The sequence below is a fragment of the Pipistrellus hanaki genome (genome assembly GCF_964339955.1).
Source record: "Pipistrellus hanaki genome assembly, chromosome: 2".
In the NCBI taxonomy this organism is placed as follows: Eukaryota; Metazoa; Chordata; class Mammalia; order Chiroptera; family Vespertilionidae; genus Pipistrellus; species Pipistrellus hanaki.
The window spans coordinates 94,316,567-94,339,454 of record NC_140504.1 but is presented as its reverse complement, the minus strand read 5'-3'; the positions used below and the strand labels follow the sequence as shown (position 1 = coordinate 94,339,454).

Here is a 22,888-nt window from a genome sequence, read left to right as displayed (position 1 = left end):
TCTCCCCTTCTTCCCCCATTGACCCCTCCATGGCCACTCCCACTTCCCAGGACAAGTCCCAGTGTGCATGCCCATTGGTTATACTAATATGAATCTGTACAAGTCCTTTGGTTGATCTCTTACCCCTCACCTCCACCCTCCCCTGTCTTCCCTCTGAGGTTTGACAGTCTGTTCAGTGTTTCTCTGTCTCTGGATCTATTTTTGTTCATCAGTTTATGTTGTTCATTATATTCCCAAAGGAGTGAGTGCAGATGATATTTATCTTTCTCCAACTGGCTTATTTCGCTTAGCATAATGCTCTCCAGGTATATCCATGCTGTTGCAAATGATAAAAGTTCCTTTTATAGCAATGTAGTATTCCATTGTGTTGATGTACCACAGTTTTTTTAATCCACCCAACTGCTGTAGGGCCCTTAGGCTGTTTCCAAATCTTAGCTATTGTAAATTGTGCTGCTATGAACATAGGAGTGTATATATCCTTTCTGATTGGTACGTATTTCTGATTTCTTGGGATATATTCCTAGAAGTGGGAATCCTGGGTCAAATTAGAGCTGTTTCTGTTTTAGATATTGCTTAGTTTTTCCAGAGGGAAAAAGTTGTATGTCTAGGATAATTATACTTTGTTTTAAGAAATGAGGTATCAATTCTTAAAGACGTAATATATGGTGATATCTTAAATTTCAAGAACAGTTACCTCTCCTTTATGTTAGCTGTTATTGATAAAATCTCAGAGTCAAGTGTTCAACTTTCTGTTAGCAAAGCCTGCACGTCCTTATTGCATATATTTGAGTGATATATAACTGGCTTCCACTTTTCTATTTTTATCTTCTTTTCCCACCCCCATTTTCTTTCTTTTTTTGTATCTCTATAAAATTTTTACTTTTGAAAGAATGAGTAGTATAAGTCATTTGTGAATAAATATGCTCTATTAAAAATATTGTTAACTAATTAGACCTTTTCATAACTGTATTAATGAAATTTTTTAAGCTATACATTGTATTTCTTCCACCAATAGATGCATTTGATATAATGCATAACATGCTAAGCAACTATGTTCTATATTTAGTATCTTGGCTCAACCACAGATATATGAGGTTTCCTGTAATTGTGTATGTCTTTTTATATCTGAATTTCTTGGAACACAGTCTTTCTAGTGTTTTCATTATAATAGGTACCTTTGAACTGATTTTTTTCCATAAGTTTATCTTTGATATTTCTAGCATTATTTCTTCAATACATAATGTATGGAAAGACTCTATGAAATTTATTGAAGGCATACAGAATTACTCCATTTTCCCTTTTCTCCATTCAAAAATAAGAATTTCTGACCTTTAGAGAAGCCAGCATTGATTTATCATGTCCAGGATTCCTTAAAACAGTGTGTAGTGAACTTTTCAAAGAATGTGGTTTATACCTGAAAATTAAATTTTATATCAAATGAAGCTAAGCATATTTATTTAAATAATTTTCTTTAGGAACATTTTTAAGTTTGTTTGATTTCACTTAACAGTTTTGAAATAATGACTTGAAAATTAAATCATCTACCTTTTTGTCCCTGTGCTATTTTGTTCAATTAATATCAATTTGCCTATCTAAACTCTTAAAACTATCTAAATTAGGGGTGTCGAACTCAATCAGAGAAGGGGCTAAAATCTAAAATCCAGCCTAAATCGCCGGCCAAATGGTTTACTGAACAGTCATAAGCTGACAATGTCATAAACTGACAGCGGAGTGCAGTGATGACAGCGCGGTGCGGGCCACATTGCAAGGCCTGGCGGGCTGGATTTGGCCCGCGGGCCTTGTGTTTGACACATGTGATCTAAATAATGGTGAATATTAGCCTAGTTCTTGCTGGATTGTACTATCAGGACTTTTAATAGCATATTCTCAATTAAGTGGGGTTTTTCCTCCCAAATTAAAGGAGAATAACTATGAAGGTGATCAGAATTTGTTTTTTATCACAATCTTGAGACAGAATCAAGAGTATGATTGATATATATGAATAGATCTCTAAGTAAATACTCATTTTTAGGAGACTTCTAATTAATCTTAATTATCGTAATCCACAAGCCCTTCCATTACCTGAGTTTATTTTATATTTTAATAAGAATTTTTTGCATGTTGGAATTTCATGATTTGAAATCAAGTGTGACTCCTGTACTTAGTAGCAACTAATTGTGAAAACACATGCTCAGGAAAATTTTGATATAGAAGTTTTATCTTTTTTAAATGTATATAGCTCTTAAAGTCAAATTTTGCCATGCATTTGTGTAATGCACACACACTTTAAATTTTTTTTCTTTTTATGGCTGGTTTCTATTCTGGTTTCCAAGGCTTTGCAGGCATTTATCATAACAATACTTGTTGTTGGCAGGCCTTTTAAAACCAAGTGTCAGGTAGTTTGCCCTTTAAATGATTAGCTCATCAAAGCCTTACAGACAAGCAAATCACCAGCATACATATATTTCAGGAAAATTTTACTTTGCTTAATATGGCTGGATTTTGTTTCTTCTCTTGAGACTTGTTTCACAAAAGAGTAAATTATCAAAATAACACTTTTTAAAATGTAGTACTTTAATGGTGGTATTTTGGTTGATAGGAGACAAGAGTTGCATTAAACTTTCAAAAACCATTTCGGTAATATGATGATGAAATGACCAACTTTAAATTATTATTTATCTTCATAAACATGGATTTTTGCCTTCACCAGGTGATTACATTATAAGGCTGTGCTTTGACAAATGACAGTAAAGTTGTATGATTTTATTGAAGTCAAATGTGTTGTGAGATTACATTTGGAAAGATATTTATAAATTGGAAAAATCCTAATACTTCTTCAAATTATATTAGAGTCTTAAATGACACTTTGCAATATAAAAATGCCATTAAAAGTTTAAAACTTATAATAGCCTAACTCCAACCCCTGCATTTGGGTCAAATATCTCTGGAGATGGTTGCAGAGTTTTCTATACAATGCTGTCTTTGAGTCTTCTATAACTTTGCACTTAAGTGGCCTTCATCCACCCCTCAGCCCCATGACATCATTAGGTAGTTAATTTAGGCAAAAATATTCCTATAAATATGTGGTTTGCCTTTTCTGTGGATTACTGGCAACTGAAAATATAAATGAGCATTCTTATCAGGAAGAAATTTTTATTAATATTACTCTTCAGTGATTAAAACAGATACCAATTTAAAGCTTTCTTGTAAAAATTTAATAAGATTATATTCTTAATGAAGCAATTGATGCCATTATTAACTCTTCCTACTCCAAATTTTCTTAATGTGCCATACACAGATGAACAGTAGGACCACTTCTGAATAGGACACAGTTTATGTGTCCTATTATAAAAACATATAAAATAACATTTTATTCTTTCTGTCATGTCTAATTTTAAATTGGGGGTGGTAGAGACAGACTAGGATTTAGGTATAAAAATTGCTGTCTTGAGCATTTAAATAGTCAGTATAGATCATAACTAATCCATCACCTGTGCTATAAGTCTACGAGACTTATAGATGGATGTGGACCAAACAATAGAATTCCAGTGCCATTCTAAAGGACTACAAAGCTGTCTATAGGAAGTTATGGTGTGAAATCATAATTTCTGGATCATGATCTTAAACCTATAATTGATTCCATTTCTGTTGACTCTTTACTAACAAGTATTCTCGATGGCCTCAAAGTCCATGCTGAAATTTTAAAGTTTGAAGTATCCAGATTAAATATGAACTTATTTTATATTAAAAAAATACTTTAAGTGCAAGATATCAGTTGTGTAATCATGGTAAAGCATAAAACGTTGCTATAAAAGATTTTTAAAGGCTATTTGATTAAAACATTTATTTACTTAAACTCTTTGCTAGAATTTTTTTTAGAATTCAGCATCGGAGGAGGAATGTGACATAATAATGATGAAAGCCGAAAGTTTAAAAGTTGTGATGCCCTCACATGGTTGGAGGGTAATTCTAGCTTCTAAGGACTGAATGTTGTCCACAAGAGTGTCTCATCAGGTCATAAATTGGTAAGACATAATGGATTAGATTTTATGTATTATACCTGATGTTATTGTATTGAGATGGCTATTTATGAACAAAATGAGCACATTGTATAACTAAATATAGTATTAAATATAAGTTAAAACTTAGAATTTTAAATACTTGATGTAATCCTTTCAAAGTCTCATGAAGCTAAAGGCCATATGTTTGCAGTGGTGTTTAATAAATAATCAGGTTTTAAAATAAAGAGGCATCCTATATTATAGTAAGGTTATGTAAATATTGCTTTTGCATCTGCTATGGATGCTTACTATGTAGGTAAGAGCCCCAAATACTTTCTAGTTATTATTACAGGAGATAATTTGAGAAATAATATATTGATTTTTTTTAAAAACTTACATTTATTTTCTTCATAAACTAGTTTAAATTAGTTTATTGCTTTGGGGATTTTATTTTTCTTAATAAAAGGCATCTTTCTTCTTGATCTCTCTAAAAATAAAGCCAAGAAAATTTTCTCAGTTCTTGCACTGAGAACACCTAAGATGCCATTATCAAATGAAAATATGTTAGAAGTCAATATACATTTTTTGTATGCCCTGAAAATTAAACTGTTTCCTTTCAGATTATATTCTGCTTAGAAAACAATTTTTTAAACTGTTTTGTGTGCCTACTTACTTTGCTTTGTTTCTTACACAGCTATATTTTTACAGGGGTTTCTTGGAATAATACAGTTTAGATTAGGAAATCTTGATCTGCAATCTGAAGATAATCATACAGTATTTTGCAAATGAAGAAAAAGAATTTGTTTCAAGTTATATGTCATGGTCATGTAGTTGAAGAATTAATATTTCATTACAGTGCGCTGCACAGATCCTGCACATCTCTTAAAGATTATTTGACATTATCATATAAACAGGCTACTGTATCTACTTCTGACTTTATTCTTAACCAGAGATAGGTTATTCTCTTTCCCTCTCTCTCTCTCTCTCTCTCTCTCTCTCTCTCTCTCTCACTCTCACTCTCTCTCTCTCTCTCTTATCCCTTTTTCACTCCATCACTCACACCCATCCTTATTTTTAAAATAATGTTCTACATTGTTTCTGATACAATATTTCCATGACTTTATATGGATCATATTCTATAAACTTAGATTTCTTAAACCAGTCATTGTAGTCTAGAAGGAAATACAATAAAGTAACAACAGTTGTCTGTTATTTTATATACCCTTCTTTTTTTTTTTAACTTTCTACCATAAATTGTGTAACTTTGGAAATTAGGAAAATAATTTCTAACTTTCAGTGTAGCTTGTCCATATTTAGTAGTCAGTGAGTGAGCCTCAAAGGATCACCACCCCTATGGAATTTTGGGTTGAATGTTACGTATGTTCAGTTTTCAGTGAAAGATTCCGAGTATTTGTCAGATTTTCAAAAACAGTTGAGTAACATTGCTATTGAATATTTGTGTCTAAGGGCTGAAGCTTTGTTAGACACCTCAATGTGTAACTTATAAAGGAAATTTTTAATGAATACACAGATTTTAACTATTATTGATATTTATCCAAGACTGGTTTATTATAAATGACCATTAGACTGATGGAACAAATAGATTCTACCTGCTTTTAGTGTACTGTCAATCTATGTGACCAAGTTTGATTGGATTTATCCACAGAGTAGTTGTTTTTAGTACTGAGTGATTACTACAGTCACACATAGCTGAGTATTTTTGGCATGTTATTTAATTTTCACAACAGCCATGTTATATAAATACTATCAATTTCCTCAGTTTACGGAGAAGGAAATTGAAAGTTTTAGAGAGACTAAGTAACTTGTTCAGGTCACATAGCTGTTAGCTTTGACGCAAATATAGCTTTCTAACTGGATCTTGGGCTCTCAGTTGGTATGGCAGTAAGAAGAGTAACCCTGGAAAATTTGAAGGATAACTTAAGAGAATTTTAGTGTATGTTGATGTAGATACATGAATTTGATTTTCTTTGAACTTCAATAGTGATGGCCCATCCTCTATTACAAAAGCATCTTTTAAAGCACTTGCCAAAAAATAAATTTGGTAAGTTGCTTACTATCTAAAATTAGGTACTTATTGTATTAGAAAATAACGAATTTAATACTTATAATTATAAGCACATTTATTATGTATTATAAAAGTTTTAGTACTGACTAAAATGCTAGTGTAGTACTAACCACTAAGGAACTCAGCCTTTAATATTTAAGGTTTATTAATAGCAAACACTGGAAGGGGTTTTAAAACCTACTTTAAACTACAAATGTTTCTTGGTAGAGGAATGAATCCCAGGTAAAACCCTTTACTAAGTGCTGAATTAGTTTCCTATTTGTCCTTAGTTGTGAATAATTCTATTAAAATCTTCTTTTATGTCTACTTTTAAAATAATTATGCAGCAAAATTTATTTTTTAAATATGTGGAATTTTTTATTGAGCACCTACTTTATGTGAATTCTTTAGGTTAGTTTAATTTTATTCTCAAATGACCTCCAAACCTTATAACCATTTTCTTGTTTTTAAGTGTTTATAACAGTGGTCGGCAAACTCATTAGTCAGCAGAGCCTTATATCAACAGTACAAGGATTGAAATTTCTTTTGAGAGCCAAAAACCGACTGCTGCGCATGGGCCTCAAAGTTTCAATCGCATTGTATGTGTGTACGTGGTATTTTGTGGAAGAGCCACACTCAAGGGGCTAAAGAGCCGCATGTGGCTCGCTAGCCCCAGTTTGCTGACCACTGGTTTACAATAAAGTTCCTTTGTCTAAATATGGCCTAAAGTTAAATACACAATAATACTGCTTTTAAAAAAGGTGAAATCATAAGAACTTATTTTTCAGTTAAATTTAAATAGTCTCCAGAACAAGTATAAGCTTAATTTCTTCAGTGCCATGGTTTAAAATATGTAGACAACTTGATATGTCATCAGAAAATGAGAATTCTTTCTTAAAAGTCTTCTTTTAGATAATACATTTGTACATCAGCTCTTTAGTACTTAAATAGTTGCCTTTTCAAAATTGAAATTATGGAAGGTTTGAGAAATAAAATCAAACTTAATCCTTTCTCTGACTTATTTCACTTAGTATGTAATACCTTAATCAATAAAGAAATTTTTTTTTTTGCCGAAACCGGTTTGGCTCAGTGGTAGAGCGTCGGTCTGCAGACTGAAAGGTCCCAGGTTCGATTCCGGTCAAGGGCATGTACATTGGTCTCGGGCACATCCCCTTTAGGGGGTGTGCAAGAGGCAGCTGGTCGATGTTTCTCCCTCATCGACGTTTCTAGCTCTCTATCTCTCTCCTTTCCTCTCTGTAAAATATCAATAAAATATATTTTAAAAAAATAAAAATTTAAAAAAAAGAAAAAAAAATTTTAAATCAAACCTTGTCCAAGTTTTTAACACTATTACTGTTACAATGTTCACATATTCCTTTCCTGACCTTGAGTATATTTGTATGGCCACTAATAGTTGGAGTTATGACTAAGTAGCTCTTAACTAGTTTTTAGTGTTCCAAATATCTGTCTATTTGTACACAGCTAATAGTGATATGTCATAATTTTGGACTGATATTCTGACATCTTTGAAATCATCCCTTCCGGTTTATTTGTGTTTTTTTCCTACCTCTGGTTATTTCTTTTTTTTTTTTTTTTTTTTTTTTTTTAAATAAATTTTTATTGTTCATATTATTACAAGTGTTCCTTTTCCGCCCCCTTCCCACCCCACCCTCTGCCCTTTCCCCAACCCCCATTGTCCTCATCCATAGGTGCACAGTTTATGTTCAGTCTCTTCCCACATTCCCCTGTCCCCTTTTCCCCAAGAATCATCAGTTCACTCCCCTTCCATACCTCTGATTCTATTATATTCAACAGTTAATATTGTTCATCAGATTTTTTTTTTTAATTTCCTTGGTTTTTAGATTCACTTGTTGATAGTTACGTATTTGTTGTTCATATTTTTATCTTTATTTACTTTCTCTTCTGAAAGAACCCCCTTCAGCAATTCATATAATTCTGGTTTGGTGGTGATGAACTCCTTTAGCTTTTTTTTATTAGTGAAGCTCTTTATCTGACCTTCGATTCTGAGTGATAGCTTTGCTGGGTAGAGTATTTTTGGCTGTAGGTTCTTGCTATTCATCACCTTGAATATTTCTTGCCATTCCCGTCTGGCCTGCATGGTTTCTGTTGAGAAATCAGCTGACAATCGTATAGGTGCTCCTTTATAGGTAACCACCTGCTTAGCTCTTGCTGCTTTTAATATTCTCTCTTTGTCCTTTGCTCTTGGAATCTTAATTATGATTTGTCTTGGTGTGGTCCTCTTTGAATTCCTCTTATTTGGAGTTCTGTGTGCTTCCTGGACTTGTAAGTCCAATTCTTTCCCCAGGTGGGGGAAGTTTTCTGTCACTATTTCTTTCAGTATGTTTTCGATATCTTGCTCTCTCTCATCTTCTGGGACCCCCATGATTCTGATGTTGGATCGTTTGAAGTTGTCCCAGAGGTTTCTTACATTATCTTCAATTTTCTGGATTCTCTTGCCTTCTAGCTTCTGTGGAGGAGTGTCTTCTGGCTCTTTATGTTCCAAATCTTTGACTTGATTCTTGCGATCTTCCCTTCTGTTTTTAGGACTCTGTAGAATATTTTTTATTTCAGACAATGTATTCTTTATTTCTTGTTGATCCCTTAGCATTTCTTGTTGATCCCTTTTCATATCCTCATAGGTCTCATTTATTTTATCGGCCTTTTCTAGGAGTCTCTTGAAAAACCCTATAAGTGTGGTTTTGAACTCTATATCCAGTCGCTTTTTGTCCTCCATTTCTTTCCTTTGTGATCTATTTGGTTTAGGCATTTTCGCAGGCAGCTTTCCTGATGGGGCGGCGTTTCAGGGTGGAGCCTACAGCCTCGGCTTCCGTCAGCCCCGCCCTATGCGACTCCTGAGACTCAGGGTCCTTCAGTACTTGTTGCAAGCGCCTCTGAGAGAAAGGTGCCCTCGATTTTCGCCTGCTACCAAACAGTGTAAGCTCTCCCGCAATGGGCCCGAAACTGGGGTTCAGTTCAGTTGGAAGTGGAGTTGGAGGTGGCGTTCACAGCAGTCTGGAGCCCCAGTCTCCTTCCGGCCAGGGCAATCCCGCGGCACAGCCGGCCGTCCCTTCTCTGGGGGCAGTGAGTGCGCCTCCGGGACCTCCTTTCTCCGCTACCCCGGGGTTCCGACTTACAGCCCAGCTCCCTATGGCTGAGCCTGAGTCCCCGGGGTCTGGCCCAGAACTGGGGTTCAGAGCAGTCGGGGGCCCAGCACAGTCGGAGTTTTATCTCCTTTCCGCTAGGGAACGCCCGCCAGGCACTCGGCCTCCCTCCTCTCCGGCTCCGTCCTCTCCGCGTGCGCCGCGTGTCTCCGTACCTTAGGCTTTTACAGCTCCTCCGTGCTTCCTTCTGGTTTTCTCCTTGCTTCTTGTTGTAGGATTTCCAGTCAGTCGACTTTCCTGTAGTTCTGGGTAATGTCCATTTTATATTTTAGTTGTATTTATTAAAATTGTTGTGTGCGGCTGCGGCTAGTTACCTACCCGAGCAGCCATCTTGGATTCTCCACCTCTGGTTATTTCTCCTCAGTACTCTTAGCAGACTTTTCCTTTCTATTTGTCCTCAATATTTTTGGTGTCCTCAGGATGCTATCTAGACCTTCTTTTCACATTCTTCTAGGTATCTCTCCTTACATTCAAACTTCCCTAATATCTCATAGCTAATTAATCATATAGTACTGCAATGCTTGTCTTCTGAGTATTTCTTTACCCTTTTCACTTCTTTATTCCCATTAAGGGCACAGTCCTTTCTTACGAGGAAATTCAAAACTGGTCTTCATTATTTGAATTTTCTAACATGGTCAACTGTACCTATTGTTTTTATTTGGGATATTTTTGTGTGTGCTCTTATCTCTGCCCAACTGTGGCACTTCCTCTACTAAACATTCCTTCCTGACCCTAAATCTTGATATGTGCCCCCAAAATACCCTGTAAAATCTTTTTCTGTCTTAGCATTTCTCACATCTCTACTTTGTCTGTCTTCTGCACTAGACTGTAAATTCAGACTCAGGGATTTTGTTTATTTGATATTGTAACCCTGTAATAAGCATTTAAGTACATTAAAATCCTTTGTAATATAGTATCTGGAAAGAATATTAGAAATTATTACATATAATTGGAGCAATGAGCCAGATCACCTGACTCCTAAGTCAATATTCTTTGTGTATTTCATTATATTTAGAGTTTTACCATAAGCTTTACTAATATAAATTATATAGTTAACATATTGAGTGCTTACCATGTTCAAAACACACAAAACGAATGCATTATTTCACTGAATCTCTGTATCTAGTCCTATTATCCTTTGGAGAAGCTAAGTAACTTGGTAAAGTCATAGTATAAAAGTTTGGACCATCTCTGAGTTTATCTTCTGGGTCTAGATTATAAATCTGACTTGGAAGAGAATTTAGTAGTAGTAGTATTTATTGCAGCCACTTTTCTTATACATGAACCATGTCTACATACATCTTCACAGTTGTCTTTTGAACACTTCAAGTGATGTTTAGTCTTTTCCCATTTTATGTTCAAACCTTTTATAAACCCTTCCTGTACAACAGGTAATCTAAAATGTGAAGCAGAAAAACCAGATGATTGCTATTAATAAAAGCATTTAGGAAAGGAATTAAGTTTGTGTGAAAATATAAGCTGCACTACAAAATCTGTAGAAACACTGAACTGAGAACATTCTTTAATTAGTTCTTTGGTTTCATAGCTGCCATATTTAAGAATGTAGGTCCCTGTTATTGGTATTAATACAAAGGTAGCTCTAAATGTGTTTTGTTTTTTCAAAAATGGATAAGGAGACATGTTTAACATATTATCGATCACAAAGATGTTTTCCCACTGCATAATTATTGATTATGCTGAGGATACAAGGACATTTTGGGACTCCTTTAGGTGTGCTTTGATCCACTCGTGTAAAAAGAGTGAAGTGCATCTGAATTTGAGAGTCCAGAATCTAGACCTTCCGTTTGTTCATGAGGCATGTTTAAAGGCCTGGCAGTTGAACTGTCTTCTATATCTGACCTGATCAAACCAGCAAGCTTTTGGTCTCCTTTTTCCACCTTCAGGGATAGTTGTTGATATCTTTTATTTCTCCCCTTTAGATTCAGTTCTAATTGTCTGTAGAATATAACATTGGGAAATTGAGAGAACCCACATGAGGTATGATTATACATTTAAGCCTTTCACTAAGTTTGCAGTATGATTTCTCCCTAAATTCATAATTCTAACATAAAAAGATCTTTGTCAAGGTTTTTATCTAAAAGATCATTAAGAGGTTTGAAAGACCACTTGATTTTCCACAAAGTCTCCCATGTCTTTGTCATCACCGCTATGAGTATATTGAGTATGTGGGACTGCTAAATTTCACTGGCATAAGTAACCTGAAAATCCATAGAGCGTTAGCTTTTCTATTCCTCAAACCTAAACAGTTTTTCTCCTTACTTCACACATCTGGATGTTACTAACTGAAGAGAAAGACTGTGTAATATATAGAAACTGTAATATATAGAAACTGCTACACAGTCTTTCTCTTCAGTTAGTAACATCCAGATGCAGAGAACATCACAAAAAGGTTTATTACCTTTGTATTTAAGCTATCTTTGTCAGGAAGAATAAAACCTCAGGAGATCTACCTGTTTTTTACTGTATTCCAGTGATACCCCTCTAATTAGTTTCTAATAGTTGAAAGAGCTGGTTATTTCCTTTTTCTTTTTTTTTTTTTCTATATTGATTAAGGTATTACATAGGTGTACATTTCTTAGTTCTTTTTACTAGCATAATAAGCTTAACATAAATTCATAATGAACTTAGAAATATAATTAGCTAATATAATAAGTTCTATATGTTTTATCTCATCTTTGTCTTCAATTAAGTGTTTATTATGTTATATACAGAGTGTTGTAATTTAAAAAAACCTTGAGATAGATAAAGTTCCTACCTTTAAGGTTTATTTCAAGGAGAAGAATCCTAATATATAAAAAGCCAGGGGCCTTCATGACCAAAACAACCGGACAGATGACCAGACTGGCAGGAGGGGCAGTGAGGAACAACCAGATGATCGAACAGCAGGCCGTGTGGGGCTACCAAGCTGGCAGGGGAGGCAGTTGGGGGTGATTAGGCCAGCAAGAGGGGCAGTGAGGGGCATCCAGGCTGGTAGAGGGGGGCAGTTAGGGGCGACCAGGCAGGCAGGAGAACAGTTAGGAGCCAGGGATCCAGGATTGTGAGAGGGATGTCTGACTGCCAGTTTAGGCCCTATCCCCAGGATTGGGTCTAAACGGTCAGTCAGACATCCTCCAAGGGGTCCCAGGTTGGAGAGGGTGCAGGATGGGCTGAGGGGGCTTTCCCCCACCCCCACCCCCCATGCACGAATTTCGTGCACTGGGCCTCTAGTATTCAATAAAGACAACAAAAAATTATCTGTGGAAGAATCCCAGAGGTTGAGCCTGCATATTATAGAAATAGAGCTCCGGTGCACAAAATTTGTACATGGGTGGGGGGGGGGGGGGTGTTCCTCAGCCCAGCCTGCACCCTCTACCCTCTCCAATATGGGACCCCTTGAGAGATGTCCGACTGTCCGCTTAGGCCCCATCCTACCCATTTAGGCCAGTAGGATTGGGCCTAAATGGGCAATTGCTCACAATCCAGGACTGCTGGCTCCCAACTGCTTTCCTGCCTGCCTGATTTCCCCTAACCGTTTCTGCCTGTCAGCCTGATCACCACCTAACCACTCCCCTACCAGCCTGATTAATGCCTAACTCTCCCCTGCTAGCCTTTTTGCCCCTAACTGCCCTTCCTTGCAGGCCTGGTTGCCCCCAACTGCCCTCCCCTGCAGGCCTGGTCACCCCTATCTGCCCTCCCCTACAGCCTTGATTGCCCCTAACTGCCCTCCCTTGCAGGCCTGGTCCCTCTCAACTGCCCTCCCCTGCTGGCCACCTTGTGGCCACATGGAGGCAGCTATCTTGTGTGTTGGAGTGATGGTCAATCTGCATATTAATATTTTATTAGATAGAATAGAAGCCTGGTGAATGGGTGAGGGCCAGCTGGTTTGCCCTGAAGGGTGTCCTGGATCAGGGTGGGGGTTCCCTTGGGGCATGGGGCGCTCTGGGCAAGGGGCCTCTGGTGTTTTGCAAGCTGGCCACACACCCCGGCAACCCAAGCGAAGCCCTGGTATCTGGGATTTATTTATCTTTTATAATTGAAACTTTGTAGCCTAGAGGGGAGACAAACCTCCTTCTTGCTCAGTGGCTGGAGCCATTTTTGTTGGGATTTATTTATCTCCTATAATTGAAACGTTAAAGCCTTGAGTAGAGTCCAGGGCCTACTAGAGTGTGTGGAAAGTTTGGCTTCCTCCATTGCTGTGGAAACCCAAGCCTCCTGCCATACTTGCTCCTGATTGGCTGGTGGGTGTGGCTTGTAGGTATATCGGAGGTAAGGTCAATTTGCATATTACTCTTTTATTAGATAGGATTATTCCTTAGAATTTAAGAATATGAATCTACTAGAGGCCCCGTGCACGAAATTCGTGCATGCGGTGGGGAGGGGATGTCCCTCAGCCTAGCCTGCACCTTCTCCAAGCTGGGACCCCTCGGAAGATGTGCTTTTCTAATCTGGGGGCTTCAGGGGACATCCTTCTTACAATCCAGGACGCTGGCTCCCAACTGCTTACCTGCCTGCCTGCCTGATCGCCCCTAACTGCCTCTGCCTGCCTGATCGACACCTAATTGCTCCCCTGCTGGCCCAATCACAACCAACTGCCCTCCCCTGCTGGCCCGGTCACCCCCAACTGCCCTTTCCTGCTGACCCAGTTGTCCCTGTCCAGCCCCCAAATTGCTCTCTCCTGCAGGCCTGGTCGCCCCTAGCTGCCCTTCCCTGTAGGCTTGGTCACTCCCAACTGCCCTCCCCTACAGGCCTGATCCCCCCCCCCAGCGGCCCTTCCCTGCTAGGCTGATTGCCCACAGCTGCCCTCCCCTGCCGGCCATCTTTGGGTAGCCATTTTTTTTACCACATTGGGGTGACCATCTTGTGTGAGGGCATCATGGTCAATTTGCGTATTGCTTCTTTATTATATAGGATATTAAAATGAGAAAAAGTTGTTAAAAACTTTTTGTCACTGCAAATGTACCTATTTGAATACAGTTACACTTGAGTGAAAAACATTAAAACCCTTTATATTGTATAGTAATGCTACTTTCTACTTTTCTTTATTGTCCTGTACCAGAAACCCTTTTTTAATTTAATTTCAAAGCAGTGATCCTCAATTATAGTAAGCAGCATGTTATCCTAGTGTTTTGATTCATGTTTAGTAATATTCATTGTTGAAATTTCATATAACACTAAAGGAAGGCATGGGATATTTTTAGTTAAATACTGTTTCAGAATTTATTTATAATCAAACTAGAGGCCCAGTGCATGAAATTCATGCACGGGCCTGGGGTGGGTGGGGGGGCCCCTTGTCCCTCAGACCAGTCTGCACTGTTTTCAGTCTGAGACCCCTCAAGGAATGCCCGACTGCCCATTTAGACTCTATCCCACTGTACATCCCTCTCAATCCAGGACCACTGGCTTCCAGCCACTTACCTGCCTGCCTCTGCCTGATTGCCCCTAACTGCTCCTGCTTGCCAGCCTGCTCACCCCCTAATCACTCCCTGGCCAGCTTGATCAATGCCTAACTGCTCCCCTGCTGGCCCAGTTGTCCCTAACTGCCCTCCCCTGCTGACCTGGTCACCCCTAACTGCCACTTCCTTGCCAGCCTAGTTGCCCCTAACTGCCCTCCCCTGCTGGCCATCTTGTGTCCACATGAGGGTAACCATCTTGTGTTTTGGAGTGATGGTCAATTTGCATATTACCCTTTTATTAGATAGGATGAATTGTTATATCTCAGTGGCCTTTGAAAATTTTTCTATAGGAAGTTAAAATTATTTTTATCCTTTATGATGAAACATTGAGATCTTGGAGAGAATCAATAAGAAATTTATTAAAGTGCAGTTCACAGGAATGCTGTGCTAATCAGTAATACTGTAAGTTTAAATCTCAAGTTAAATAATTTTTTACTAGAACATATTTTGTTGATTGCATTAAATCTTTAACATGTGACTGATTAAGTACAAAGAAATCAAAATAAACAAGGCATAACTAGGATTATTTCATTTTTTGGAATGAGACTTACATTGAAAGGCTGTGAGGTTGTTTTGTTTTGTTTTTGTGCGTTTTTTGTTGTTTTAATCCTCACCTGAGAATATTTTTCCATTGATTTTTAGAGAGAGGGAAAATCAGAGAGAAATATCAACGTGAGAGAAACACATCAGTTGATTGCCTCCTGTACGACCCTAACCAGGGCCTAGGTCAGGGAGAAACCTGCAACCCAGGTATGTGTCCTTGATCAGAATCGCACCCAGGACCCTTCGGTCCGCAGGCCAACACTATATCCACTGAGCCAAAGTGGCTAGAGCCAAAGGCTGGTTTTTAATACTGATGATACTAGATGTGTATTTATACCTCAATGCTTCATTTGTAACAAGATACACTGAGGTAGTAGACCTTATATAGTGTCGAATTCTAATTGATTCAATCAGTAGAAGAAACTAATTTATAAATGTTTACTATTGTAAGAAATCTCATGTAATCCTCACATTAGTTCCTTAAGGTAGTTATAACTATGATCCCATGTGACAGATGAGGAAACTGGCATAAGTATATTAACTTGGTAGGATCACCCACTAGTAAGTATAATGCTAAAGCCTGTCTTCTTAAGCAACTTTATTATTCCTTGATAATCCAGCCTTTTGCTTAAACAGATGCTAAAAGAGGTAAGCTCTCTTACCCCCAAAATGAAGTAGAAAGCAAAAGAGAGTTAAGCCTAGTGGTAGTAAATTGATAACCTAGAAAACTAATTCTGTAGGGCATATGTTCCCAGTACTATCTCTATGTTTATTGAAGATGAGCAATGTATTTTTTTTGGTCAAACCCAAGCCAGTCTAAATCTTTAAACATTCCAAATGCAAAACATTCATTGATTGAGTAAAAGTAAAGTAGAACAGATCCCCCCCCCATACAAATTCTCTTTTTATTAAGGGGTGATGCTTGGTGCTGTCCCTTTGGTCTAAATCTGAATGAAACAACTGTCTTTTTAAAAACCTCATGGTACTCTCATTCTTCTGGTTTTATCTGTTTTGAAACAGTTCCTCAATAACCTCTATTTTTATTCATTACTGTCCCTGAACTTTGGAGACAAATTAGGAAGGAATGTAAGGAAGCAAAGAAAGATTAGTTAACAACTTAGGAACAAAAGCTGGGTTTGGACCAGATCATCCTAATATAATTTTACTTTGTCAAATACATTGCCTATAGAATTATGCTTTTCCTATAACATTATTTTAAGTAACACCTCTACATAAATATGCATAAATGAAATGTGCATAAATGGAAAAAAAAAGATGAGTTATGATGTGAGCAAAATTATCTATGTGCTCTTCTCTAATATTTAGCATTTGGTATTATAGGGGATAGTCTTATTTCCGCACATTTGGTTAAGCCTCATTGAAGAAATGGGATTGAAAGGATTTGTTCAAGAATAGCTGTTTAATTGAAAGGAAAAAAAAAAAAAAGTAGTAGAATGCTTGAGGAAAAAAAAAAGAGGGAAATATGAAGGCAGTCAGTGAAATAAAAAAATTTAAAAAAGAGGTTTCCAAGAAGGTTAGTTTCCATAACTCTTCCTTAATTATTTATGTGTTGGTGTTTTGAACCCATTTGATTTCTCACTGGTTAAAGCAAGCTCAACTCACATTTGGGCAACTCTCAATTCTAGACCTCTAGCTCAGAAATTACTCCTGAGTTCTAGATGCCTATTTCCAGCCACCTTCTTTCTATATTTCCAGGATCTATAATTCAGATGTCTCAAAATTCAATCCCAAGTGAAACTTGTATTTCTCATTTTCTCATCTTTATTCCCAGATTCCTCTGCTACTCACACTAACAAAATCTAGCTTTCTTCTTGTGAAGAAATTAGCCATCTCCCCAACTCCTAGTTGCTCCAAGCTAAACACTCCAGTCATCCTTGGCTTTTGTGTGTGTTTTTTGTTGTTGTTGTTGTTGTTGTTGTTTTTATTTTTGTCTTTTAATCATCCCTCTGGTCTCTCACAGATTCTTTGTGCTTAATTGTAAAAACTATCATTTTACCTTGCTTATTCCCATGACCAAGCATTTTGTAGTCATACCCTTTGCCCTTACTTAGATAACTTCTTCTCAATATCTATCTTGAATGTACTATCTTCCCCTCTCCCCCTCTCCCCATCTCCTCCTCCCAAGACAAAAAGAGATCCCATTTGAGTGGTTGGTTACACTAAGTTCTATAAAAATTTTTGGAACTAATGTTGAGGGGAAAAAAGCCCAATGAGAGTAACCTGAATTCCACATCAGGTGATCTTCCCACTGGTGGACACTGTCCAACTTCATACCATTCCAACCAATATTTATCAGGTGTTGGCATTGTGCAGAGGAGACAAACTTGGATTTATCATTTTTCACTAGAAAAATAAGTGTTATAGAGATTTGGCTCTATAGGAAATAGGAGGCAAAGTCAGCTCAGTTCGGTACTTATGACCCATTGCATCCAAAGGAATTTAGATTACCTAGATGTATGAATTATATATTAGGTAGCAAAAATATGTGGCAAGTTTGGTTTCAGACTGAAAATGAGGAATGAGATTAAATAATTTTTCCTTAATTATTTGTTTTTAATTAAAATGATAGCATTACCGCCCTAGCCAGTTGGCTCAGTGGATAGAGCATTGGCCTGTGGACTAAAAGGTCCTTGGTTCCATTCTAGCCAAGGGAACATGCCTGGGTTGCAATCTCCATCCCCTATAGCAGGGGTCCTCAAACTTTTTAAAGTGGGGGCCAGATCACGGTCCCTCAGAGAGCTGGAGGGCCGGACTATATGAACTACTAATTCCTACTGTAACACCTCGGCTGCGCTCACTGCCCAAAAAACCTGGCGGGCCGGATCAGACTCCTCTGCGGGCCGCATGTGGCCCGCGGGCCGTAGTTTGAAGACCCCTGCCCTATAGGATGTATACAAGAGGCAGTCAATTAATGATTCCCTCTCATTGTTGATGTTTCTCTCTCTCCCTTCTCTTAAATCAATAAAAATACATTACAAAAAAAAAAAAACAAACACCTTTTCTTTAAAAAAAAAAAATAGCATTACCCATCTCCAAGAACTGCATGGAAAATAATTTTGCTGTTAAGTTAAGGAAGCAGCTTTGAGGGTAATCCAGTAAGTACAGCTACGTCATTGTTATAGCTAGAGAAACTACAGTTGTAATATATTTAGGATTCAAATTCCAGGTATACAATTTGCGAGTCCAGGCTTCTATAGCATATGAATCCTTTAGTAGATGGTGCCAACCTTATAGTAAATTAGAGGCTGGTGCACGAAATTCGTGCACTTGGGCTGAGGGGTGGTCCCTCAGCCCAGCCTGCACCTTCTCACAGTCCAGGAGCCTTCAGGGGAGGTCTGACTGACAGCTTAGGCCTGCTCCTTGCCTAAGCCATCAGCTGGACATTCTTAGCGCTCCCTCAGAGGCAGGAGAGGCTCCCACCACTGCCACTGCACTAACCACCAAGAGGCAGCTCCTTTGTTGAGCATCTGTCCCCTCCCTGGTGGTCAATGTGTGTCATAGCGACTAGCTGTGCTGCCATTTGGTCTATCTATTTGCATATTAGCCTTTTATTATATGTATGCCACTTAGGCCTTTGTCTAGTAATAAATAGAAGCAACTATTAAAACACAACCTTGCACTAGCTGGTTTGGCTCAGTGGATAGAGTGTCAGCCTGAAGGATCCCAGGTTCTATTCTGATCAAGGGCACATGCCCAGGTTGCGGGCTCGATCCCCAGTAGGAGGCATGCAAGAGGTGGTCGATCAATGATTCTCTCTCATCATTAATGTTTCTGTCACTCTTCTTCTCCCTTCCTCTCTGAAATCAATTTAAAAATGTATAAAAAATAGAAAACACAGCCTTATATGATTAGTGCCATAAAAGCAGTATGGGACATGACTCACTATACTACTTCTGAAGGAGTTAGAGAAGCTTTTACAGAAAATATTTTAGCTAAAGCTATAAAAGAATGATAGAATATTCACTGAAGTATTCAGGTAGTAAGAAAGAGTATGAGTAAAAAAAGTGCAAGTAAACCATGGAGGATCTCAGTGAGTTTAGGATATCCAATTTAAAAGTTGAGTTGGCATTTGGAATGGGGGAAAGACATCAATTAGTAAAATAGTTTCTGATTTCCTACCCATTTTGGCCCATTATGTCATTGCTGAAGAATTCTGAATTATTTTTAGAAATGATAGATGGATTTAGCTTGCATTAAAATTTCTATACCTATGGCTGGGTGAAAATTTATTCAGTGTCTGTTGGTCCCTGAAATGCATCAAATCTTAAGAGTTATTTGTATTTCCCTTGATATTTTTTTCTGTTGTGTCTTTTCTCTAGTTTTGTTCATTTTTTCTATACATTTACTCTACTTAAGTAGTGAAAGTGCTATTATTTGCTTGTAATCAGAGGGAGGGAATGCTATTATCACCCTTTTGAAGGATTATTAATCTTTATGATAAAATGGCAGTTAAACATAGTCCTTTCCCTGGATGGTCATTTCTAAATCTTTATTATTTTCCTAACACAGCTGAAATAATTTGAATTCCTACTTAGGTTTTTAATGTCTTAATTTATATTAACAATTCTTGAATTATTTTCCTTTTAAAATTTTGTATTTTCTAGGAAAGATGGTTCCTAATATCAGTATTGACAAACATAGATCTTGCCCTGGTCTGTGGCTCAGTTGGTTGGGCATCATCCCAAAAGGTTGCTGGTTAGATTCCTGGTGAGAGAATATACCCAAGTTTTGGAATCTATCCTCAGTAGAGGGTGTGCAGGAGGCAGCAGTTGATTGATTGATTGATTGATTGATTGATTGATGTGTTGCTCTCACATCGTTGTTTCTCTCTTAAAAAATAAAAGTATCTTTAAAAGGAAAACATAGATCTTTTACTATATTAAGGTATACTTTAATTGCTAAATTCTGATGTTTATAGAAGTTGGGTACCAACAACTTCCATCCCAAAAGACTAAAGGAATATTTTTTTAAATATCTAGAAGGAATATATGGAACGATATCCACTTCATTCCTTTCCAGTATAACTAGGTTATTCAGATTTTTGTTCAGTATTCTGAGCTAGACACCAACTGGCAAAATTTGAAATCCTTTCTAATCCCTCTCCCCTTTTTTTACTCATAGGTACCAGTGTATATCTCAGTCTAGATAATTATCAGTCATATACTATTTTCAGTCTCCCAGGAAATAATTTAAAGTAGCCAGGACTGTAGTGTCAAATTTTTAATTTGGACTTAAGCCCCTTAGCGTGTATTCTTCGTTCTCTAGTAATGAATTGTGCTATCATCAAATGATTGCTGCAGTGTAAACAGCACAATGCAATCTCTTGTCAAGAGAGCCTGCTCTAAATGTAAGCATTCCAACATTGAGGAAATGCCACCCTCCTCCCACCCCTTTCTCATACCCTTTCTAATTTCATTCTGACTCAGAGGAAGGAAATGCATTTTTCATCCGGTCAAACCTTAATGTTAGTCTAATAAGAAATAATTTGCTAGTGGATATGCTCATTTATCTTAAGTAGGTATGATTTCATGTTCTTATACCATTTAAGTATTTAACTTGAAATAATATATTAAACTTTATTAATTTATATGAAATTATTTGAGTTGTAATGCTGTATTGTATTTCACTTTTGTATCAGTTTTTAGTTTTTCCAGACTAAACTTTTATATCTCTCATCTTGAATGTTTTAATAGAATTTTAGTTCAGTTTGTTTTTTAATTGTTTACTTAGAGTGGCTCTACAAGAAAAAGCTATAATTATATAAGAATTTTACTACCAAATAATAAAATAATTTCCCCCAAAGATCATAACTTAGAAATGTTAAAGAGATTTGGAAAAAGAAGGTAAAGTTAGGCTCTAGCCAGTTTGGCTCAGTGAAGAGAATGTCGGCCCACCCACTGAATAATCCTGGTTTTGATTCTGGTCAAAGCCACATGGCCTTGGTTGCAAGCTCCTCGATCCCCAACCTTGGTCAGGCTTAGGAGCGGGAGGCAACCAATCGATGTGTCTCTTACATCTGTGTTTCTCTCTGTGTATCACTCTCCCTTCCACTCTCTCTAAAAGTCAATAGAAAAATAGCCTTGGATGAGGATTAACAACAAAACACACACACACACACACAAAAGGTAAAGTTAATATTAATCTTACCTACACCTTCTTTGAAATGCATTTTTTATGTAACATTTTTTATTATTATGTAAGTTTTATGTAGCCTATTGTATTATAGATGTTTATTATAAACTTTTACTGTTTACTTACCAGAATCACTATAAACAGAAGTAACTATACTGGGCATTATAAACATTATTTACACCAAATTTTTAAGTGACTATAATTCAGCGTAAGCCAAGAAAATAAATTTTACAAATCACAAATATGTTGTTTCTTATGTTGACCATAGTACTTTTATCTTCTGGAATGAAACATTTCTTAAAGAAAATGGAGTTGTTGGCTCCTCTTCCCTCCTTTCCCCTTTTTCAGTTTGCCATTTGTTCATGTCTTGTACAGGATAAAAACTCCATTAGTTACTTTCATTTTGGAATATTTTTCATTATTCTCCAAAATTCAATGAAAATAGTCTTAATTCTGTCCCTGTCCCCTATCTGCCTGCCTTCCCAAACATATAACCACTTTCATAAAGTGTATGTGTATATCCTTCCCATTTCTTTATTCATATACAACAAATACAATATACATTATTATCTCCCCCTTTGACAAATACTAATATATACACATCCGTATCTTTACTTTTAAAGATCTCCAAGGCACATTGTTTCCATTTCAGTACACAGAAAAGCATCTTTGTGGGTGTTTTGTTTTGTTTTGTTTTGTTTTATAAATGGGTAGTATTCAGTTGAATGGGTGCTCTACCATGATACACTGCTCTACCAATTCCCTGTTAATAGAGCATTGCTGTTATAAACAGTAATATAATGAGTACCCTTTTAAATACATTATTTCTTGTGTATGTATAAATATCTATAGGATAAACCCAGATGTAGGATTGCTGGCTCAAAGAGTAAATAAGTGTGTGTGTGTGTGTGTGTGTGTGTAAAATTAAATAAAACCAAATTGCTCTCTACACTAGTATAGATTATACCACTTGCAGCAGTGCTGCATGAGAAGGCCCATGTTCCTACAGCCTCCCTAGCAGTGAATTAAATTTTAATATGTTTGCCAATCTGTGTAGGCAAGTGGTATTACATTATAGTTTTATTAGAGGCCCAGTGCATGAAATTCGTGCACGGGGGGTGGGGTAAGATGGGGAGGGTTGTCCCTCAGCCAAGCCTACACCCTCTCCAATCTGGGGTCCCTCTCACAATCCAGGACTGCTGGCTCCCAACCACTCGCCTGCCTGCTTGCCTGATCACCCCCTAACCACTCCCCTGCCAGCCCGATTGCTCCTAACTGCCCTCCCCTGTTGGCCGGGTCACCCCTAATATTCTCCCTTGCAGGCCTGGGTCCCCCCCACCCAACTGCCCTCCCCTGCTGGCCATCTTGTGGCAGCCATTTTGTGTCCACATAGGGGTGGCCACCTTGTGTGTTGGAGTGGTGGTCAATTTGCATATTACCTTTTTATTATATAGGATTTTGTATTTTTATTATGAATGAGATGTTGAGTAT

At 37.4% G+C, this 22,888-nt stretch overlaps 1 protein-coding gene across 3 annotated transcripts in view; it reads left to right on the top strand.

Moving 5' to 3' along the window:
* Window positions 1-22,888, top strand: part of TSC22D2 (TSC22 domain family member 2) — a 65,190-nt gene that overhangs the window by 29,959 nt on the left and 12,343 nt on the right. Inside the window, exon 2 of one of the 3 annotated variants that reach the window (XM_084875941.1) lies at window positions 3,868-3,925. The exons of the other annotated variants lie outside the window; for them this stretch is intronic. Coding sequence (XP_084732067.1) covers window positions 3,868-3,910 — 43 coding nt within the window. The 3' untranslated portion in view covers window positions 3,911-3,925. Of the gene's footprint in view, window positions 1-3,867; window positions 3,926-22,888 lie in introns of those variants that run through there. 3 annotated transcript variants of the gene reach the window in all.